The following is a 25075-nucleotide window of genomic DNA, read 5'->3' as shown; positions in this document are numbered from 1 at the left end:
CAGGAAGATTAACGTAACCTAACCTAACCCCTTCTATCCTAACCTTACCTAACTTATCCTTGCTAACTCAACCTTACCTTACCTTTCTTGACCCATCCCAACCCGACCTGACCCAACCCAACCCAACCGACCCGACCCAACCCAACCCAACCCAACCACAAGACAAGAGAGAGGACAAACATCCACATACAGACTGGTTCATTATCCTAAAGGCAACAGGTAAACTGATTCATAACAATATAAGAACATTTTAGTTACACCATGATCAATGTCCATCAAAACATAATAACTTTTACAATTTAGTTCAGTGGAAAGTGAACCTTGACGTAAGATGGTTTAATGGTGACAATGCAAACAACTTTCTACGTACACAAGAGATTTCAAAGTTGAGCGAAATACTGTCACACACGAGAGGGCAGAACAGACATAGAAAGAACAAACAAACAGACATAAAGACAGACACAGAATGCACCGAGTGGAAAGCATAAAAAAAACATAATAAAAAATTGTGGACGATCAAGAAGGAGAAAGTCAATACAGGTGAGAAAAACGACATTAGAAAGTTGAGCGAAATTCATTTAAACACACACACACACACACACAAATATTAGACTAGGAGAAAGCGACGGGATGGACGTGAAAAGAAAGAATCATGCAATGAGAGAAAGGACCTGAGAAAGATTAAAGGTAACATGTTATGACATACAGAAGAAAGAAAGAAAGAGAAAGTTAGGGAAGAGAAAGTCAGGACAGAAAAGAAAGGACATTAGAAAGTTTGGTAGTGAGCCCCAGGCGAGATCCAACCTGGTGTTCAGGTATGAGCCCCGACCACCATCCTCCTCCTCCTACCACCCTACCTCCCTCCTCCTACCACTACCTTCCTCCTCCTCCTCCTACCACTACCTTCCTCCTCCTCCTCCTCCTCCTCCTCCTCCTCCTCCACCACTACCTCCCTCCTCTACCACTACCTTCCTCCCCTCCTCCTCCCCACTACCTTCTTCCTCCTCCTCCTCCTCCTCCTCCTCCTCCTACCTTCCTCCTCCTCCTCCTCCTCCTCCTCCTCCCCTCCTCCTCCCACCACTACCTCCTCCTCCCCCACCTTCTGCCTCCTCCTACTACCACTACCTTCCCTCCTCCTACCACCACTACCTTCCTCCTCCTCCTCCCTACCACTACCTTCCTCCTCCTCCCTACTGCAACATTACCTCCTCCTCCTCCTCCTTCACAAGCTACCTACCACCTCCTTTTCCTTCTCCCTCCATCATAATCTAACTAACCCAACGCAGACCCAACCTAACCCAACGCAGACCCAACCCATCCCAATTCAACGTAGACCCAACCTAACTTAACACAGTCGTTTCAGGTAATTAACAAAAGGGCACTATACAACAACAAAAACATACACATGACGAAAACGTGAAACCCAGCACAAAGAAAACGGGAAAACAATAGCCGAGAACCCTCACAAAAAACGCGACGCTAGAACACGTACAAGAGCGGGCCTACCTCCTCACAACAAAACAGTAATAACAGTGTTGCCAATTTAGCGGAAAACTCGCCAAATATAGTGCGCATATCAAGGTCTCTTCAGAGTGTTTTTGGGATTGACTTTCGTGACGTTAAGTGAATTTTATGGTGATAATGCCGATGAGGATTTAATTCAATTCTAGCCATTTTAGGATAACTTTATGTCAATTTTAACAACTTCTTGGACAATATTGCTTGATGAAAGTGATTTTTAGGATTGATCTGATTCAATTTCAGCGACTTAATGCTAAACAATCCTCAGCTTCAGCGAGTTTCGAGGTTATACTGAAGTTAGGCAGCATTTACATTGATTTTTGGCATTTTTTGAAGATCATCAAGATAAAATCCCTCAATATTGGCGAATTTCAGTCTGGGATAATTCTTGCGTGAAGTTTGCAGGATTATTACAGCGACTCTCGGTGGCCTGCTGGAGTTGGCAACACTGACCCGGGAGAAGCGTAATAGCCGCTACACTACAAAGGATAACACTAAACAAGGAGATTGATTGACATGAAATTGGTGGGGAGGGATGAAGAAGAATTGGTGTGTAATGGTACATAGTGGTGTGTATAATGGTACCTACCACAAATACCACCACTGTTACCATCTACCACCTCTCCTCCCCCTCCCTTCCTTCCTTCCCTCTCATCTCCCCTCACCCCCCCTCCTCCCTACCTCACTATCACTAAGACAAACCACACCATTTAAGGCACGCCGGAGGTCCTCTTTTCTCTCTCTCTCTCTCTGTGTGGTAAAAGTGATTAACTCTCACAAAGTGCCTACCTGCCTGCCTGCCACCCCACCACCTTTCCCACCGCCCACATGCCACTCCACCGCCCATATCACATACCTCAAAAACCGCCCATACAATAGGTGCCCAAGGTTAGTGTGACACGCCCATGGTTGGTATGACAGGGCCCCACCCACTACCTCAATCAACCCTACACACACTCGCCCACACCTTCACACTCACGCTCACTCTACAACCCACACTCTCGCCCACACCTTCACACATCAGCAAGAGAGGGCGATATAGCCATCACCTTTTCCTCCTCCCCTCAACACTTTGCACCAACAACACACCCCAGAGTACCCCTAACACACACCCCAGAGTGCCCTCCACAACACACCCCAAGTACCCCCAACACACCCCAGGTACCCCCTAACACACCCCAGGTACCCTAACACACACCCCAGAGTGCCCTCCACAACACACCAGGTGCCCAACACACACCCCAGGTGCCCCCAACACACCCCCCAAGTGCCCAACACACACCCCCAGATGCCCTAACACACCCCAGGTGCCCACAACACCCCAAAGTGCCCCAACACACGCCCCAGGTGCCCTAACACACCCCAGGTGCCCCTGACACACCCAGGTGCCCCCCTGACACACACCCCAAAGTGCCCCAACACCCCAGATTCACCCCAGGTGCCCCCAGCCACGAACACACACACCCCAGGTGCACACGTCCCTAACACACACCCCCAGGTGCCCCCCAACACACACCCCAGGTGCCCCTCCACACACCCCCAAAGTGCCCCCAACACACACCCAGGTGCCCTACAACACACACCCCAGGTGCCCCAACACACCCAGGTGCCCTCAACACCCCAGAGTGCCCACCACACCCAGGTGCCCACCCCCCACACACCCAGGCACCCCCACACCACACCCCAGAGTGCCCCAGCACACCCAGGTGCCCACACACCCCAGGTGCCCCACCACACACCAGGTGCCCCCACACACACCCCAAAGGTGCCCCAACACCCCCAGGTGCCCCCAACACACACCCCAGGTGCCCCCACAACACACCTAAGTACCCCACCCACCCAGGTACCCACCCCCCCCCCCACCCCCCCACCCCCACCTTCACTAGAGGGCAGAGGACGTCATAACCCACGACATACTACACTACCACCTTCGGACGCTCGTGGTGTGTGGTGACAGTAAGCAGCAGCAACAACAACGTAACACACAATACAAAACAACCTTGAGATCATTAGGTTAAGGTTTTTACCATTTGTCGTTTGAAATATTACTCTATAATTAGTTCAGAGACAAAAGTACTGTACAGGTATAGAGAAGTTGTAACACACACACACACACACACACGTTATAACTGATTCTCACACGTACTTTACATGTTCATTACACAAGATTTAACAAACAATTGTTCTTTACCTCCCGTGACACAGAACTTGATACAAAGGAAAGAATTACATTGAGGTGACAAAACACAATCGAAAAACACCCAAGCACTCACAAACTTTCTTCCTTGATTGTCACTAATGAGATACCTGTCTTCACACCTCACCCATCCTATTCCCACCGTCCCATTCCTCCTCCTTCTCCTCCTCCTCCTCTTTTTCTCTAACATTCTTATTCTTATTTCTCTTCTCAATCATCATCTTTGTTTTTCTTGTTTCTTCTCTTTTTCGTAATCCTACTTTTTTTTCACCACCACCACCTCCTTCCTTCTTATTCTTCCTTATCTTCGTATCCTCACCTGTTACTCTTCCTTCCTTTCATCTCTCTCTCTCCCAGCTGTCCCCCCCCCCTTTGTCATCCCCCTACTCTCTCTCTCTTCCCCACCCTCACCCTCCTCACCTGCCCGCAACCGTGACATAATGAAACAATTCTCGAGGCTCTGTTTACACACATCTTCAAGCCAGGCCCCACCTTACCCCAAGTGGCAACCCCCTTCCCAGGTCATCCTCCCCCCTCGATCCCACTCCCCACCCAAGATCACATATCCCTCCTCTAGCTCTCTTTCCCCACGCCTACACACTCCTCCCCCAGCCCTAGGTCACGAACCCCCTCCCCAGGTCTGCGTCAACAAGATAAACAATAGCCCTGTTGGTTCCCAGGAGGTCACGTGTTAGATGGCTGTGTCACCCTCTCTCACTGTGTATGAACGTCATAATGTGAACAATAAAGGTGATGAGAGGTTAAAGACGTCTCTCTCTCTCTCTCTCTCTCTCTCTCTCTCATCTTGACTTAACCTGACCCTGACCTAAAAAAGTTGTAACCTGACCTAAACCACACAAACCTAAGCTAACCAACTCTTCAACTCACATAACCCGACCCTAACCTAACCTAAACAGACCCTAGTTTTCTGTGGGTGGTGGTGGTGGTATAGAGGGTCCTGGGGATAAGGTAACCCTCAGTATTAATTAATAACAATACTGAACGGGGGTGGTGTGTGTGTGTCTGTCGAGAAGGAGGGGTGAGGCATGAGCTCTCATCTCACACCCCAACACTCACCATTAGAGTTGGGGACTGTAACACACACACACACACACACTCCACACACACACACACACACACACACACACACACACACACACACACACCCCTACACACACAACACCCCCCACACACACAGCACCCATCACACACACACACACCCCACACACACACACCCCTACACACAACACCCCCACACACAACACCCCCACACACACCCCCTACACACAACACCACCCCACACACACAACACCCACCCACACACACACACACACACACACCCCCACACACACACCCCCCACACAACCCCCCACACACAACACCCCCACACACACAACACCCCCCCACACAAACACCCCCTCACACACACACCCCCACACACACACCCCTCACACACACAACACCCCCACACACACACACACACACACAACACCCCCACACACCCCCCCACACATCCCTCACACACACAACACCCCCACACACACACCCCTCACACACACCCCCCACACACACACCCCCACACACACAACACCCCCACACACACACACACACACACACACACCTCCACACACACACACACACACCACCCCCACACACACACCCCACATTAACACACACACACTCACACACACAACACCCCCACACACAACACACACCCTCACACACAACACACCCCCTACACAACACCCCACACACACCCCCCCCACACACAACACCCACACACACACACACAACACCCCACACCCCCACACACACCCAACACCCCCACACACAACACACACACAACACACACAACACACAACACCCCACACACAACACCCCCCCACACACAACAACACACAACACCCCACACCCCACACACACACCCCTCACACACACCCACACACTCACACACAACACCCCCACACACACAACACCCTCCACACACAACACCCCCCACACACACCCCCCACACACACACACCCCCACACACACAACACCCCCACACACACACACCTCACACACACAACACCCCCCACACACAACACCCCTCACACACCCACACCCCACACACACAACACCCCACACACACACCCCCACACACAACACCCCCACACACACACACACACACACTCACACACACACAACACCCCTTCACACACAACACACATCTCACAACACCCCTCACATACAACACCCACACACCACACACACCCTCATACAACACCCCTCACACACACAACACCCTCACACACAACACCCTACACAACACCCCCCCTACACACCCCCACACACACCCACAACACCCCTACACACAACACCCTCACACACAACACCCCTCACCCACACCCCCCTACACACAACACCCCCACACACACAGCACCCCCCATACACACACAGCACACACAACACCCCCACACACAACACCCCCACACACACACACACCCCCCACACACACAACACCCCCACACACACAACACCCCACACACAACACGCTCCCACACAACACCCCACACACACCCACACACACACACCACACACAGCACCACCCCACACTCTATACACACCACCCCCCCATACACACACACGACCCGCTAAGCAGATTCGTGTCAATACTCTGGCTACTGTCAACTAGGCGGCCAATTTCTCCACAGTCCTAAACCCACTTAACCCAAAACCTACTGCTGCCGCTTCCTGTGTGGATTATGTGGGTGAGAGGAGGGTATGAGGTATAGGTGGATGGATGGATGGATGGATGGATGGATGGGTAGGTAGGTAGGTGGGTGGGTGGGTGGATGGATGAATTAGTAGACGTGTAGATAGATGAGAGATTGATGATAGATGGGTAAATATACATGAATACTAGAAACAAAACTGACGGAAAGAAATTAAGAATTGTTTTTCATTTACTGTATGTTAGTTTTTTGTCGTTATATTTATTTTTTCGTAAGTTTTAAATGTATCACTTGGACGACGACGATTATCATCTTAACACTTCAGGCGGAAATTTGTCCAAAGAGCAAAAAAAAAAAGAATAAAAAGCTGCGAAATATATATATCTCACACACACACACACACACACACACACACACACATTCTTCTTCTCCTCTTAAGCACCCGAGAGGGAGGAGAGGGGGAAGGGGAGGGAGAGGTATATCCAAAACGGGGGAAGGGGGAGGGAGGAGGAGGATGGAGATAAAATCGGTGCAACTCTGCTACCACCACCTCCACCCCTCCACACCACCCTCACTATACCTACCTCACCACACCTCCTCCTTCACTGTACTCTACCCTCCGCTACCCCCAACACACAGGTCCTCGGGGGTGATACATGCCGACGGTGAAAGCCAGGGAGAGTCAGTGAACCCTCTCCTGCTGCTACACACACACCCGGGGCCTCCTTCAGCGGGGCGGGGCGGGGCTGTTACGACGGGGTGTAGTAGACGTGGGGAGAGGCAAGCGAGACGGGGTAACTCACTCTTATAATCACTCGCTCATTTACTCACACTTCATCCGTCCGATCTCTCTCTCTCTCTCTCTCTCTCTCTCTCTCTCTCTCTCTCTCTCAGGTAACAAGGCGCCACCTGCTGTAAACACAACACGACCGGCCAAGGCAGTGAGAGAAGGCACTAAATTAAAACCTCTACGTACAATAATAATGCACGTTAATGATGTCAAATAAGGGATAACGTGATAATTTATGTCCGTCGTATACTGAAAATGAGTCATGATATAAGCTTAAAGAAAATGAAACACACACACACACACACACACACACACACACACACACACACACACTACTGGCTGTGTGAGCTTGAAAGATGCAGGATAATCTAAACCTCATAAAATCTCATTGCAGGAATATTAAGCTGCAGTAAAACTCATTCCCGCCGACACTTTCAACTAGTTTATAATGACCGGTGATGATGGTAGTGTGTGTGTGTGTGTGTGTTATCCGTTTTAATTAACCACTCGAGTACGGGGTCCTCTCTCTGCTGAATAAAATCCTCTGGCGTTAACCACCAAACAAAGTATTACAAGTGGCGTCCCAGCAGTGAAGGGGTTCATGTCAAACTTTCAAAAGTGACGAAAAAAAAAGAGTAACCATATGTTACCACGCCAGACATGTACGGTATTTCACCATGATCTCTATAGCATGTACGGCCTAGCCCAGTCCTGGAGAACTCATTATACTACCGTGGCACTGAAGAATACAGCTTTATACTGCGGTTAAGTGTTAAATGTGTTAGTGGATGTTAAAGATGACAATACAACGCTCCACATTCAACATTATTCTCAAATACATGTTGACATCCCTTAATGTTTACTTCCTGTTCCCTGTGACACAACAACAGTACATTATGACACTACACTACACACTCGGCTTCACTTGTTTGTCATCGATACAGGGTTGGGACACTCCACACCACCACACTACACCTCCCGTCTTCCTGCATATTCTTCTCCTCCCTCATAACCTGTATAGCTTCATCAGGTGCAGTACTTAACTCACTGTCATTAATTTTCTCCTCTCATACACGGCGTAACACAACGTCACTGGAAGACGGGTGAGTCACTCTGGTGGGTGAGTCACTGTGATGGGCAGAGTCATTCCTGTCTTGCGTGCGACCTCACGTAATCGATGGGAGGCGACTGGTCAAGTAATAGGCAGATTAAGAAACATAAATCCCTCTAAGTCTAATATAATGAAAAACGCAATCCAGACGAAACAATCACTTAACAATGATATTAAACTATCACATACATTTAACCCACTAATAAAAATTGTAGATAATAAACTTATTTAAATAATCCGCTTTAAATGGAAAACAGTAAAAAAACGAACTACATAAAATATTGGGGAGTAAGATAACAGGTTCAGCCATTAGGGTGAAGGTATGTAGATGGTATCAACTTTGGAATGCAGGCGATAAGCTGACATTATGTGACGCAGCATTAACACACACACACACACACACAAGACAACGCTAATATGAACTGGAGGAGGGGAGGGGGTAGGAGGGAGGGACTTTCTCCGCGACTCCTGGCCACAGAAGCTTCAGCAGGTGGACACAACCCTTCCTCTCTCTCTCTCTCTCTCGACGCAGTGACGCAACCAGGAAACGTCGCGCGCCAGTGACACACACACACACACACACACACACACACACACACACACACACACACACACACACACACACACACACACCAATAAAAATGAAACTTCCGCCCCACACAGACAGTAATTGACGAACAAGAGATCTTAAAGTGTCCATCAGTAAGCTATTGCCTGAGACAACAATATTTAGGATAAGTCAAAGGACAAAATCACAAGAAGAATTTAACAAAAATCGCCATAGAAAAAAGAAACGTTAATAAAAACAGTCATAGAAAAAAAAAGCCACGATCAAGTGAAATTGTCTCGATCGATTGCTTTTTGGGCACGTACTTAACCAACTAGGTAGTGATAATTACGAAAAAAATCCCCTGCTAAACACAGTAAATCCCTCATCACAAATACAGCCAACTTTCGTAATTTTCTGGCGCAAAAGGAGTAAAAAGACGCCTAATGTAAGGAAACACTAAGCAAGAACTATTACACTATGAAAAATTAATCTAATACCCGAAGTAAGTTTGTCTTCCCTGGAGTTGTATTATTTCCACCTCCAAGTTGACTTCTCATAACTTTAGTTTTATTTCTATGAGTCACAGTTCTCAGGTTGGTACGGTAAATTTCCCCCTCTAACTGTTAGTGTGAGAACGGCACATACTCAAGGACGGCACTGGTTAAATTAGCAAGTTTGTGCTTTATACGGAATATCCCCCCCCCAAAAAAAAAATTATACACTAAATTACTATAATAGTCCAAAGCGCGTAAACGTTTTTTTTTTTAAACACCCAGTTTTTACCTGAGGCACAAAGATGGATTCTCAGAGATTCCGGCGTAAAATGTCTCCCTAAGTAAATAAAGGTTCACGTAACTCTAGTTCGGCGACAACACCAAAATGATGCACAAGTGACGTCTAGCATCTCCAGTTACGAGGGGTGAGTGAGGCTGAGATGGTACATGCCCCACACCACCACCACACTATACTGTACACTGTCGTAATATTACTAAGTCACAAAAAACACAAACACTCGTATCTGTATAAAAAAAAAAACATTTCTAAATACTGAATGAGAGTACTGGCAACAACGTATAGATTCTGAAGTTTCTTAAGGTCAAGTTTTCCCTTATCAGATGAGGAAACGTAACTAGTCTGATATCTACGTCAATCAGGCAATATTTGTGTTGTTGCTGAAGTAGTGATGTTTCTCACGTCATCAACAACGGGGATATTTTAAAAAAGTATATAACTTTGAGAATTATCCCTTCATCACACCTGTGTAGCAAAGACTCGGAGAGATATCGCAAGGGAAGTGTACGAGAAATGTTGAACAAAATATCGCAAGATGATGAGGCAGTGAGGCGGTCACATAGGAGATTGTACAAGAGTGAGTGGAAGGAAGTCAATGGTGGTGATCCAGCCAAGCAACCATCTGTGACCACTATCGTCCTGTTGTTACTTGTTTTAAGACCCGTTCACAGTCCCCAAACCTTATATATTGTTCCTCTCACTTGATAATGCGAGAACAGCATCACGTAAAGCTAACATGATGTATATCTTACACCTAGACTCGATTGTCACACATCAAGAATCACACATTACCCACATTCCGTAAGTTCTCTTTTTCTTCCATAACTACCTACAGGTACGTACATGTGTGAAGTAAAAATTTTTTATGATCGAGTCTCAACGTTATTTCGTCCTTCATTACCACACCATAAAGGTGCAGCGGCCGAGTGTACGAGCACAGTACACAACGCTCGTTCACCTTCTGTCCTAAGGGTCACTGGTCTGATCCTGGGACACACTCAGTCGACCGCTGTATATATGGGCACGTAACTTTATGTTGGAGAAGTGAAGATGGTCAAGTGCACTGCCAGCCAAATTGTCTCCTGTGTACCAAAGAAATGGTATAGTGTGCTGTATCCACACTGTCCCTGGCGGCCCGTTATGCCTATGGTCACTTTTACTTTTCTTTATTCTACGGCTTAATGTACCCAGTTTGAAAATATAAATCGTTATTTTAGGGGAAGACTATAACGCATGTGATCTTTAACAGTCCATGAAGAGTGAGAGCGAAATAGTATGTTTTTCTGGGCCACTCGATGTTACACAACGTGGGTGGCGATTCTCCCTCCTCTTGTATGAGATATTAGTTTAATAAGACCCGGATATTGCCTGCACCTACCACAACCTTCCTTCCTCTCTCTCCCTCTCTGAGACGGACCAAGAAGTCATCAGTCAGTATGAAGGTGAACAGTATGATGAGGTGACAGGTGTAATGCCCCACTCCTAAGTTAGGTCAGGTTGAGGTTTACTAAGACAGAGGCTCACGTGACCTGTGACGCCACAAAAAAATTGGCAAAACACTGCCCTCTGTAACACAGCTACTTCAACACCCTCATCCATCTTCACCTCCTCCTCCTCCCTCTACACCACAGTAATTGACTTCCGCCTTCACCCACAACACACCGACCATTAATAAAACAAACCAGCACACATCCTCTCAACCAATTTCTTGGGGATGTGCATCCTCTTAGCCAATTACAGCCATGCTCTCATCCGCATCTTAGTGAGCACATACGGGCAACCAATCACCTCCTTTCCCCGTGTGTGTATCTTGGCAACAGTACACTTCTAGCCAATAATCATCATGCTCTCACAATACAGTGGGTGAATACTTTTAGCCAATCAACGCCAGCATCTCTCACATACATATATTACACATTTTGTCTTATCTACGTTCTCAACTCATCACTTTCTCTTTCCAATAAACTTTTCGGGGGAAAAAGACACTTACCCAATCACCTCTACATTTTTGCCAGTCGATATTCTTAGCCAATCACCTCCACGTTCTTACAAACAGCTTCGCGAACACTTTCTCTCGGCCAATCACCGCCTTCCGTGTTCATAGCCATGCATAACTCCACTTATGGTCAATCATTACTTATTTTAATCATAAAAACAGAACTACTCGTTGGTGACGGTGACCCTTTGTACACAAAAACCCAGCTTGTTGATGCATACACACACAGAACACCCCCCCCCCACACACACACACACACGAGCAGTTATCACGTCGAAAATAAATAGACACAAACAGGATTACGAAATGAAAAATAAATGAACACACCTTTGGTCAATCAATTATAAATTCACAACAATTCGAATAACAAAATACCTGTACTTGTACCTGTATCCGTAACAGCATCTACAGTAGCTCGTGCACCAGTAAGACTCAGGCAACATGTGTTAATAATTACAAGCAGTAACACTCAGGCAACACATGTTTAACAAGCAGTAACACTCAGGCAACACATGTTTAACAAGCAGTAACACTCAGGCAACGCAAGTTTGACAAGTAACAAGTAGTAACATTCAGGCAACATATGTTAAACAAGTAACAAGCAACAAAACTCAGGCAACAGGTGTTTAACAAGTAACAAGCAGTAACACTCAGGCAGCACATGTTTAACAGGCAACAAGTAGCAACACATGTGTAACAAGCAGTAACACTCAGGAAACACAAGTTTAACAAGCAACAACACTCAGATAACACAAGTTTAACAAGCAGTAACATTCAGGTAACACAAGCGTATCAAGCTGATTCAAGCAGCAACACTACTCAGACAAAACAAGTGTATCAAGCAGCAACACGTGTTTGAGGAGAACGTATTACGAGTATTGTTACTATCAATGTATAACCCCCCCCCGGGTTGGATAAGTAATAGTTTACCGACCGAATGTGTTAAAAAAAAGTCACGGCCCAAAAGTTACTAACCTAACCTAACTTACCCTAACTTTTAAAGTATTTTGTTTACTATTACAAAAATATAATTATTTCCTGTGACTTTTTATAGCCAAAATTGTAACTTTTCTCGTGATTTTGTTTCTAACCAACCCGCCAAAATTTAAACACCAATAGTAGATGACGTTATTATAAAGCCAACCCATCTTGACGACCCTTTTCTCTACCAGAAACCGTCATAAAAGCTCGCCACAACTCGAGCAATGACGCAGGAAGCCACAATAAACACCATTAGGAGTGTGCACACCTCCCCACCTCCCCGACAACGTGCCTTTAAGCCTTCCAAAATTCGAACACCAATATACTGAAGGCACACGTCATTAAGGTCGACAGGAAACTGCCCCTACCCCCAAGGAAATGGACCAAAAGAGGCTATTTGCCGACAACATTACGTGAAGCCTTGACACACACACACACACAGAGGAAGTAAATGTAAACCGAGCGGCATCCATATGGCATCGCGAAAATTATCACCAACTCCCTGGTTGCTGAAACTTTCCGCTTCATTTACGCACAATTGTCGAGTCTAAATTATTTCACTTATTTTGACTACAAAACCTATTATATCGTTTATCCCTATTGATTTTTTTTTAAGTTTTATTCGGTGATAGTAGGATTGTGTTACGTCCAGGTATGAAAAACTTTTATGCCTCTCTCTAAAGCAGGAACAATTGATAATTTACTTTGAATAATAATAATAATAATAATAATAATAATAATAATAATATGACGATGATGATGAAATAATAATAATAATAATAATAATAATAATAATAATAATAATAATAAAATAATAATAATAAAAATGGCAAAAAATACAAAATAAATTACAATAAAAAATAACAATAAATAATAATTCCCCTGCAATCTTACATCTTTACTATTTTCGCGATGATGAAAGTACAAGGGAAAAAATAAATTATAACAAATACGCCCTAACAATCATCCCAATTATCACAAATTACAAGAACAATTTATTATTCTCAAAACACTTCAGAATAACCTCACATTACATCACCTGAGATTTTCCCAAAGTGTTCACCTGATTACTTACAGCGATACCTGGATTATGCAATTACTGTCAGCTTGCGTAATACACTTGGGTACTATTTTAAGATCTATCTATCGAGTCATCCATCTATATCTACATCTCTATATAATAATAATATTAATAATGATAAGTATAATAGCCAGCCGCCGGTTTATGACGTCACCATCCTCTCCCACCAATGAAATACGTCAGTCGCCAGTTTGTGACGTCATCATCGTCTCCTACCAATGAAATACCTGAGGCAGCCGCCAGTTTGTGACGTCATTCTCCTCTCCTACCAATGAAATACCTCAACTTGCCGCCTATGAGCGGCGTCTCATCACTTCCGGTGGTATATTTTCTAGTAGCGGCGCTTTCTCTTCGGTTCCTCGTATTCTATATTGTTCCCTTCTCGCAGGGGTTCCGTGTCAATAAACCTCAATGACCGCGCCGTCTCCGTTTAATTCCACATCTGACCCTTTTTCAAGGTTAAATATACAGGAGTGTCATCGAGTCAGTCGCTGAATTGAGACGATCGAGCCGCAGGGTGACTCAGCACCTCGTTAATTAACAAATATTGGCTCTACATCCTCGCCCACTCACACGACACAAACAATATTATAATTGGCTATATACTTACTATTTTCCATTATTTGTAAATCTGCACTGTATATTTACATATTAATGAACGTGAACTTGAAGGGCGATTTAACTCAATAATCATCAGTTTAACATATCCATCTAAGCACACATTATATATATATATATATATATATATATATATATATATATATATATATATATATATATATATATATATATATATATATATCCCTTGTCATCACCATGAGAACTTCCCGCCAACAGTCACTATAGCGGGGTTGAAGGTATCAGTAGCGGGGTGAGGCAGTATGTGGGCCGCCAGCTTTCACCTAACTTAACCTACACACAAAACTCACCCAAAGTGTCGCTAAACTGGTCGTCTCCACCGGAAGTTTGTCAGGGTCACGTTCATTATCATAACCCTGTCAAGAGGGAGATGTTTGACCCCTTAGTTCACACCAGAGTGACACAACCAACTCGGCTCATAAGATCATAGATTGGTTGAGAGAGAGAGACATATTTAGATATTCTGATAAAGACACAGACAGACAGGAAAATCCAGTGGCGTAGCTAGAGTGTGTGCCGCCCGGGGCGGCCCTTGAGTTTGCCGCCCCCCGTGCCCCCACAAAAAATACATATTGCACAGTGACTCACTCTTATTTATATATATATATATCTCTCTCTCTCTCTCTCTATCTATCTATATATATATATATATATATATATATATATATATATATATATATATATATATAGTTTGTGTACCATTATAATATTACTGTACTTTGACATACTCAAATAAAGTATGCTTTAAATACACACCAAACATACTTAAACTTTATAAGTAACAGTTAAACAAAAAGCAAAAACGACATATAGGATAGGGAAAAAAGTAAAAAAGTGTAAAAAATTAGGACCATCTTTATTTCTGAAATGAAAACTACAACTTTCTACAAAGTAACTTTTCTTGTTTTTTTGTTGGTAAATTCTTCAATGACATTGTCAAAAACTATTTCATCTGTCAATTGTCGCTCTATAGACAGTATGGCAAGATTTCTCAACCGCGGTGCTCAAAGTAGATCTTAAGTAATTCTTGATCAGTTTTAGTTTCGAAAAACTCCTCTCACAGGTAGCAACACTAACAGCAATTGTGAGGAAAATCCTCAGCATTATTACTATATTTGGAACCGAGTTCCCAAGGTTATACTTTTGAATAAACTGCAAAAGTTCAAGGGGGCCTTCTTTCCACGTCTGTATTCTGTCTTTAATAGTTATAGCAGCAACAGCAACAAAATGCTGAAGTCTTTTTCTCTCAACGAGGAACAATTCTTTATCGATGTCATCGTGATCGTGATCTATTTGACACTCATATTTATCATCCAAAAGATTCAATGGGGTAACGAAGGCATATTTCTCAGCAAGTTCATGAAGCTGTTGAAATCTCAAAGTTATTTCTTGGATCACTCTGTCCAGCGAAGAAAACATCTCTCTCCTCAATTCAATGTCGTATGGCAATTCAGCATCTCGTGATCCTTCACCAAACATTTGTTTCTTCTTTTTGGGTCGACGCTGACGCTCCATGACTATCCCCAGATCATTGCAAATTTCTTTGGCATAGTTAACTCCATTACTCACTAGCTTGTCCCTGTTTTCAACTAGAAATGTTTCTAATGCCCTGAGTTTTATATCACATTGTTGTATGTTCAAGCCCTTGGTTTGGAGGTAAGTCTGTTAATTTCTAGAAGGACGGGTCCCCACAGGCCAAGAAAGCACAAAAAGGAAAATGATTGCAAAGCACCAAGTAGAACACCAGCATCTGCCCTGGTAGCTGTATTTTCTTCTTCACCAGTTAACTTTTCTAGGGCACTTAAGATTTTTGAGAAATGTTTCTTTACAACACTTACAGCTTCTCCCCTCGCACTCCACCGAGTTTCTATTATGCGCTTGACACTTTGACCAGTGACTGAAGTTAGAACATCCCAGCGATGGGTTGATGAAGAAAAAAATACAAACAAACGTTCCACACATCCAAAAAAGGTAACAGAATTCACAGCAACAGAAGCTGCATGAACACCCGCCAAATTCAGCGAGTGATTTGTACAAGCGACAAATTCTGCTTTTTCATTAATTTCCTTGATACGTTTCTGAACACCAGTATGAACACCAGCCATCACCGCAGCATTATCATATGCTTGCCCTCTACAATTTTGAATATCAATTCCGTCTTTCTCTAATTTTTCCAAAATCATCATTGAAATATTCTCGGCGGTTTTACCTTTTGTTTCAATGAAATCGACAAATGATTCCACAACCTTCACTTTATCTCCATCGATCATAACATAGCGTAAAACTTGGCTCGCTTGATCCTTATATGAAATATCAGGAGTGCTGTCGAATATCATGGAAAAGTACTTTGCTTCTTTTACTTGCTTGATGACTTTGCTTCTTACGTTTTCTCCCAAAATTTCTATAAACTCGTTCTGAATAGTACGAGACAGATAGGAAGTAGCAAACTTGTTTCCCAGCTGGATTCTTAGAAGATGTTCACGTAGCACTGGATCATATTTCGCCAACAACCTAACCTAACCTAACTTAACCTAACCAATAATTAACCACAGAGAAGAACAGTATATTTTACCCTCAACTATTTAATTATGTTCGTAACTTTTGAAAGCCCTTACTGTTGTCAGACAAAAGCCACCCCGATCAAAGTAGGAGGCTTTTGTCTGGGTGGCTTTCGTCTGGGGGGGTTTTGTCGGGGGGGGCTTTTGTCGGGGGGCTTTTGTCTGTACCCCAGTGAGGATAGTGTCTTAGTATAAAATCGCAATGCTGTGAAACAAAATCTTAATATTTAATCTCAGTACCGCAGCAAAAGTCACATCAATATTTTTTAACCAATACTTTAATATTTCTTACCTTATAGTATTATGTCTTCCAACGAAGTAAATAACTGGATCGAAAACACAAGAGAACTTAAAAGTCGTCTAGCCTCCCCTCGTCTTGTCACGATGGAGACTTGTGCAGAACTGAAGTGAATTGCTTGTAACTGGTGGATTGGTCGGCTGTACATGAACTGATATGACCCGAGACTGCATGGTTTTGCAGCTACTGGAGACGTTAATCCTTCCCTTTGTATCGGCGGCAAGTTAATCCTCGTCGTGTCTGACCTAACACCTGACCCACACCACATGAGCTCACTGGCGTACTTGTTTGAAGTTGTTTCCTTAATCCTCAACAGGTTACAGGTTGTGTGTGTGGCGGGGGGCCTCATAGCAAGGGTGTAGCTCATGACGTGGCCGTGATGATGTGGGTCAGGTGTTAGGTCAGACACGACAAGGATTAACTTGCCGCCGATACAAAGGGATGGATTAACGTCTCCAGTAGCTGCAGATATGGGTGATGAGCAGACCCAAAAGTGCCGCCCCCCAAAAGTGCCGCCCGGGGCGGACCGCCCCCCCTAGCTACGCTAGTGGGAAAATCGTCATACAAATTCAAAATGATTCAGCATGTAACCTACACAGCTCTAGAAACAATGGTCTGAGTATATTTTTTATGGAACAGTAGAGTTTAACAAGAAGCCGGTAGCGATATGATTATACTACTGGTACAGGCAAATAGGGTGGGTCGGTAGGTCGGTCTATCATATCCACACACACACTATCATTTCCCACGGGTAAAGGTAATAAATTCAGTCTTACTTTCCTTTCTCAAATAATCAAATTTCTCTGCTGTATGAAATATAATTATGACCAATGACTTGTAACTGGCGAGACTACGACGATCACAGGAACATGCGGACCTAACAACAAAGACTCAAACTGATGGCATAAGAGACTGTCGTTGAAGCCCTAGAAGAACACTGTTTCTCAGCTCTGTGTACAGTGCAAGAAGATAAAGAATAATAGTTTCTCTGTTAATCTCATATATACTGCATGTAGTTTTTTCTCTTCTTTTCTTAAGCTGTCTACTACTGTAAAAGATGCTCTGTGACGCCTGTCATTTATTATGTACTCTATATATTATATGCAGTTTGTATATGTCTATCCATCCATTTGTCCAAGAATGAGTTTTACTCAAGAGATAGTTCTGCAAGTACTGCCAAACACTGCATCTTTTGGATGGATGTGTGTGTGTTATCTAATCATGCATATCCCTTTCACTTTTCATGTTTTAATATATTCCTTAATTAAGTTGTATAAATGTTTTTCTCTTGTCGTCACATGAAGTGCACCTTTTAATCTTCTTAACTTCTGCAGGTTGGTTGTGATGAGCACAGTGTGTGTTGCTGTGAGTGAGAAGAGGGAGGGCACTCCATCTCCCAGCTACAGCCTGGTAGTGGGAGACGGTGGATATGCTCGCCTTATGAACACCCCGTCATCCTTTTCTGACCTAACCCTCACTGCCTGGGTCAACATCACCTCCTTTCCTGACGGTGTTGCTCCTATTCTTACTGCTGTGGCTCCTGATGCTAACAGCCAAGTATCCTTCTTCCTGCGACACGATGGCCTCGGAGTCTTGTGGGGTGGACCACCCTCTGTGCCAAGGTACCAGATGGACCAAGTAGACCGTCATCCACGCACCCAGTGGAGACCCATAGGACTGGACTCTCCACACAGAGAAAGGCGTGATGCCGTAGACTACAGCGCTGGTCTTGGAGATATTGTGGATATCCTAGCAGATTCTCGTAGCGGACGGTCATACGACACGTGGACGCCATATGGCTTCATTGATGTCGACCAGATGGGTGTAGCAGACTTGGAGGCTTCACCTTCAGGACTGAATGATGACCTTCATCTGCTGCCAGTCCGTGATGGTTTATCACGCTCTGAATCCTACAACGACTGGACAAATGTACCCTATGAACTAACAATGTTGGAGAGCGACCCATATGACCTTCACCTGGCCGAACCTGAACCACGTATTATTACCGAGCCCTCGGGGGATGATGACTTTGTTTTCTTTAACTGGAACGTTCCGGCAGCACCAAAGCAGACAATACCACAATCACCCAATGAATGGTCACCCATCTGGCAATCAAAAAAGGAGACACAAGTGAAGAACACACAAACAGTAAAGATTTCAGCTGAAAACATCACAGTAAAGGATTCAAATTCTGAAAACATTAATCCAAGTACATCAGGGACTTGGTCAGCTCAAGTGACAGAGGTGAAACTTAGTCCAAATAGCTGGACTCCTCATCACATTCTACCACCAGCATCCATTACTGCTACACCCCCTCCTCCTCCACCCGTCACACCTGCAAGACCAAGACCAGCCACAAGAAGAACAACAACTACAAAGCTAGCCCGCCCTACAGTCCCTCAATATAATCCAAGAAGAACTACAACACGCCGCACAACAACCACAACACAACGTCCTTCTTCAACGAGACGGCCAACGACAACAGAGCATACAACTACAACAACCAGGAGACCTTCAACAACAAGTACAACCACAAAAGCTACCACAACATCACTGTTTAACAACAAACACTTCACTACTCATCGCTTCACTGCCCCACCAACGACACTGGTCCCAAGATCTCGTACTCGGGTGACGTCGTTTACCCGCTCATCAATACCGTCATCTCGTCAAACAACAAGGATGCCTCTGTGGAAATTAATAAAGCGTCCAAATATTTCACAACGGCCCTCGTCCACTTCTTCGACACCTAAAACCACATCTACTACAACAACCACAACAACCACACCTCCTCCAACTACCACCAAAGCCACTACACGGGTGCGCACAACACGCACCACAACATCCAAGCCAACTACTCATCAACCTAGTCCACTTCCAACAGTCCACTCAACTATTCTGGAAGAAGTGACAGACAAGCCTCATATTACTGGACAGAAGTCAAAGGTTTCTATTTGGTCTAGTGCAGCAGATAATCATAAACTGGGCAAGGGCCATAACTACCAGGACAAGTCGTCCAGTAAACTTCTAACACCATTAAATATCAGTAAAGACAGATCAGTGAACATCACCCCCTACCATATGGATGAGTTCCAGCGTGCAATGCAAGGGGTCCCCCCTATTAGCGATGGCAACACTGATGTAGTATACTCCATCCCCATCACTGATGTGGAAGCTTTTAATGCTATGTATAAGTATTACCAGACACAAGAAGCAAAAGCCTTTTCAAATTCAAAGCAAGCTACTGGCGTCCATGAAGCAGTCCTAAAAACAATTGAAGAAGAAACAAATGAGAATTATTTAGGAGGCAGCAATTTGCCACATCAAGAAGACAGATTCCCTATCCACTATGCAACAAAACTTGAACAACCCAACTTTGAAGAGACTATTGCTCCAGCAGTTTTTAAAGAGGAAGAAGCTGTTCTTGTACCCACTGAGGACCCTCTACCACCAACACCATCCCGCAGTGATATACCCATACAAGATGATGACTCAGATGTCTCTTATCACAGAGATATTACAATGACAAAGTTAGAAAAACTTCAACCAGCATCTACCTCTGTAAAGCCAATGTTAGTGACCCAGATATCGACACAGAAAAGTCAACCAGAAGTGAGTGTGGCCATCAAAGAAGAACCCAAAGAGACACAGAAAACTTCCTCTCAGGCCAAGCATGACATATTGGACTTTAACTTACCATCTGTGAAAGATGCTACTATAGGTGAGGAAGTTAAGAAAGTACCTGATCAGCCAAAATCAAACAACAAGGCTGAGTTACCTATACCTCTCAATGTTAAATCTTCTTTTGCAATCACACAAGAGTCAACTGTTCTTCCTGTTTCATCAGAAGTAACTAATAAACCTCTTGTACCAGAACCAAGTAACCCTTCAATTACATCATCAAGTAATCTTCCAGTAATCCAAAAGCCAAATGAACTTCTAAGTGTACTAATACCAAGTAATATTCCCAGTGTATCAGGATCAAGTAGTTTCTCTTCACTGCCCATCTTAGGTGGCCTTTCAACTGCATTAAAACAAAGTGGTATTTCAAGTGAACCAGAACCAAAATTCAAGGTTATCCCCACTTCAAACTTCAAAACAGAACCAGATGTAAGTGCCCAGGAAATACCCCAACGACACTCTTCCTCGTTTGCTGTATTTCACGTTGATGAGGACAACATTCCTTACTTTCCAACAAAAGGAGAAAAAGAAAATGCTTTCTCAGTGGAAGAACTATACCAGCCAGCTGGAGTGTTAGTATCACAAGAGGGAGGTGGTCACCCAGTGTCACACTATCAGGAGTCCTCACACTTGTTCCATGAGCAGTTACCTCCCCAGTACATATCTCCAGAGGACATACCTCGTCCCATTGCCTATGGTGGTCCACCGCAACAATCAACCAACCACCACCAGGTCAAAGACAACCTAGAGGATATTATATTCAGTGCTAATCCACAGGAACTTTTAAATCAAGGCTTATTGCCTCGTCCAGTGCATTACGTTAGTACACAAGAAGAAGCCGATGATTGGATGCGGGACCAGGTCTCTGAAGAATCACAAATAGAGGATAGAGTCTTTACTGTAGCATCACCAGATCCATACAATGTTGTGCCTCAAGCTCCAGAAAAAAGTACAGAAGAAAATAATGTTAACTTTAACTTCAGGAAGCTGCCATTTGATTTCAAAACAAACAAGTGGTACCACATTGCTTTTACCTGGAATAGCAGAAACCATCAGGTCGCAGTGTACATTAATGGGCAACTGGCTGGTACACTGACTAATGTATTACCACATCAAATGGCACTGGCTGGAGGTGGTCTGACACTCATAGGGCAGACACTACTTCCTGATTTAACAGATTTTGACCCCACCTCACAATTCATAGGTGAGATTAGTGACGTAAACATGTGGAATAAGAAGCTAAGTGCAGAAAGTATACAGAATGTGTACAAGTGTGCAGAAACCCAGGAGTCTCCAGCCCTCAACTGGCACCAATTTTCCCTGAGATTTTATAGTGATGTTTTAGTTAAACAAGCTGATAGTGTGTGTGGTGCATGAAACACACTGCTGACAACAAGGTCAATATCTAGTGAGTGAGAAACTATAGGGTCTGTGGCAAGGATTTCTCTAAAATCAAAGACTATGACATGTCTTTTTTATAAGCTAATAATCAAGAAAGTATTTGTGTCATATACTATACGTGATCTGGCTCTCGTTGCACTCAGATAATGTGGTCTTTGACTTTTGCCTCAAAAAGCCAAATCTTAAAAGGCTTTTTCTGGGGTATTGTGGTAACATAATACAGTATATTACCTAATGACGCATCACAAAATTTGTGCTGCACAGCATTACTTGTAAGACATTTTTTCAACGTGCAGGTCACGTTGATTACTTTACCAGGTTTGTGTGGCTCAGTGACTGACAGTGTTGTGATGACGACCACACCTACTTTCAAGCACGAAGATTGTGAGTTTGGAAAATGAGTAACTTTGAGTGATAGTGAACATAAGCCTGGGTGTTGTTAAGTGCTAATCAACTGTTTATTTGTTGCCTTGTTAGTAAATATTTATAGCTGCTATCTTCAACCTGCTGTCCATTGTTACTACATGTGTAGTGTTACAGCACTTCATTATCTCTTCCATTCCTGTAATCAAGAACTTTGCTATTTATAACCTCTTAAAGAATGCAAATTTATGGTTATACTCAAAGAATTTGATATAGTATTATGATAAAATGGTTTTAATCCTTTACTATAAACTTAAATATGATCATTAAACAGTCAGAAGAGGAGTATTATCTCTTCTGGGTTTTCATATCAACTTATTGCTTAAATCTTAAGAAGAGTAAATAGCAAAGACTTATGAGAATATTTCTTCATAGTTATCATTAAGATGAAGTGCATATCAACACTAAGATTTCTGTCAATCATAATTAATCAATAGACTATTAAGTAGTTCTGCTAATGTGATGACACATTAATAAGACTACAGTTTATATATCATGTTACTTCTTTCCATTTGGCAAATGTCTCAGCTCCTTATTTTATATAAATCACAAAAACTAAGTACAAGTAAAAGATAATATTCTGACAAGGTATATTTTCTCATTGTGGAAATTTTCAAGCCTAATCTTAACATACAGTATTTGGCAGGTTGGGTTGAATTATTACATGCAACATCCTCTTGACACTTTTTCTGGACAAGAATCTGACTGTAATAGTATTAAGAAATATCAGTGAGCCAAGCCTTTTTATCCCATAAAGATTAAAGGTCATGGGAATAAATACATGGTGAAAAATTAATCAATATTGGTCAAGAAAATTATTGCAATTATTCCATACTATGAGACATAAGTTTAGTTCCAGGGCCAGGCAGGGTTAGTGACTCATCGCTGTCCAAATGATCCAGATTAAGGTAACCCCAAATACTTACCTGCTGTCAGCATTCTTTAAACAAAATGTCAAGTCTACAACCATCCAAACACCACTAGGGTACTTATTTTTTCTTTTTTTTTTAACTTTGCTTTACATTATTTTATATTCCATCTCTTTAGTTAAGGGATTTATCTTAGTTAATGTCTCATTTTTAAAGTTAAGTATAATACCAGTTCAGATTTTGCTCTCTTCTCCCTAGACCATTTGTTAAGTTTGTCTTGACAGTAAAAGTAACTATTAAAAATTGTTTGAATCCCAAACTTAGGCATTTTCATCTTTATTTTCAAAATGGCTGTCATCTGCGTGTTCTATTCAGTACGTACTTTGTTACTGGTGACAAAATCATCTGTGGTCCATTTGCAATTCAAATATATAATACTGTAGATTAGACAAAGTAAATTACTTCCTAAAGTCAAATACATCTTCAAAGACATGAAACTACCTGTAAAGTGGAACTTTGAAATAAAGAGTTGAAGGTCTTCTCTTAATGTTGTTGTCTTTTTCTTATCCAATTCCTAACTTTAACAAATTGCACAGTTACCATAAACTTAATAAATTTGTTATGACCAGTTTCTAATACACATTCCTAGTCTAAATATTACTTCAAGTTACCAAGAATGTCTATCCATCTCTTTCCAGTAAGGTGTGTCCAACCACTCAGCGGTCCCTAATGCATGGGCTACATTATGCCATGTTTCCCCAAATTCTTTCTCTGCTCTACCACATATTTATTTGAAAATACTGGATACTGTTCCAAATTCCTATCTCTCTCTCCCTACCAAAAAGTAACTCCACACTTCCATTCCACTCAGTCTTCTCTTTCCTCCCCTTCCCCATATATCACTAACACAACTTTCTTAATGAGAGAATAATGGAGATGGATGAGTCACGTGTTTCATATGGAAAATACAAGAATAGCCCAGGCGGCATACTGCTTGGCTAAGAACGAACAATGCAAGTGAAGAGACTCAAGAGAAAAATGATCGGTAAAATCTTGTGGAGGTATTTGTGTTACACGACATTGAAGTAGGTAAGGAAGTAAATAAGTAACTAGGTAACTAGGCAAGCAAGTACCGTAAATGTCCCAAGACCATTCTTTCCAGCAGTCCACATCATATTATTTTCTTACCTTTATACCATCATCTACAGTATTTCCTTCTTTTAATACACAGCATAATCACGTGCACATTTCTAATCATATTTGATCATGTTTTTCCACAGTACATCCTCAAATATCCATTCTCCAAGCTTCCCTTGTCACACTCTTATTAGCCATCCAATTTTTCACTTTTTCATATTTAGATAATATCAGCTGGAATGATTTGCTGGATGAAGTCAATCATAATGAAAAAATTTTTGGCAACACGTTCATTTGTGAAAAAAACAAAGGTAGTCACTGTAATAATTTGGTCAC

At 43.1% G+C, this 25075-nt stretch overlaps 2 protein-coding genes across 2 annotated transcripts in view; one reads left to right on the top strand and one right to left on the bottom strand.

Annotated features, from left to right (window-relative positions):
• Positions 1–24149, top strand: part of LOC121874914 (mucin-5AC-like) — a 32833-nt gene extending 8684 nt beyond the window's left edge. Inside the window, exon 2 of the mRNA XM_042379257.1 lies at positions 18563–24149. Within this exon, the coding sequence (XP_042235191.1) occupies positions 18563–22286 (3724 nt within the window). The 3' untranslated portion in view covers positions 22287–24149. The remainder of the gene's footprint in view (positions 1–18562) is intronic.
• LOC121874821 (neuroblastoma-amplified sequence-like) overlaps positions 1–25075 on the bottom strand; it is a 157081-nt gene that overhangs the window by 89471 nt on the left and 42535 nt on the right. The gene's annotated exons all lie outside the window — the stretch shown is intronic.

The sequence above is a fragment of the Homarus americanus genome, unplaced genomic scaffold (genome assembly GCF_018991925.1).
Source record: "Homarus americanus isolate GMGI-L3 unplaced genomic scaffold, GMGI_Hamer_2.0 scaffold56009, whole genome shotgun sequence".
Taxonomy (NCBI): Eukaryota; Metazoa; Arthropoda; class Malacostraca; order Decapoda; family Nephropidae; genus Homarus; species Homarus americanus.
The sequence above is the reverse complement of the archived record's forward strand: the minus strand, read 5'-3'. Positions and strand labels throughout refer to the sequence as shown.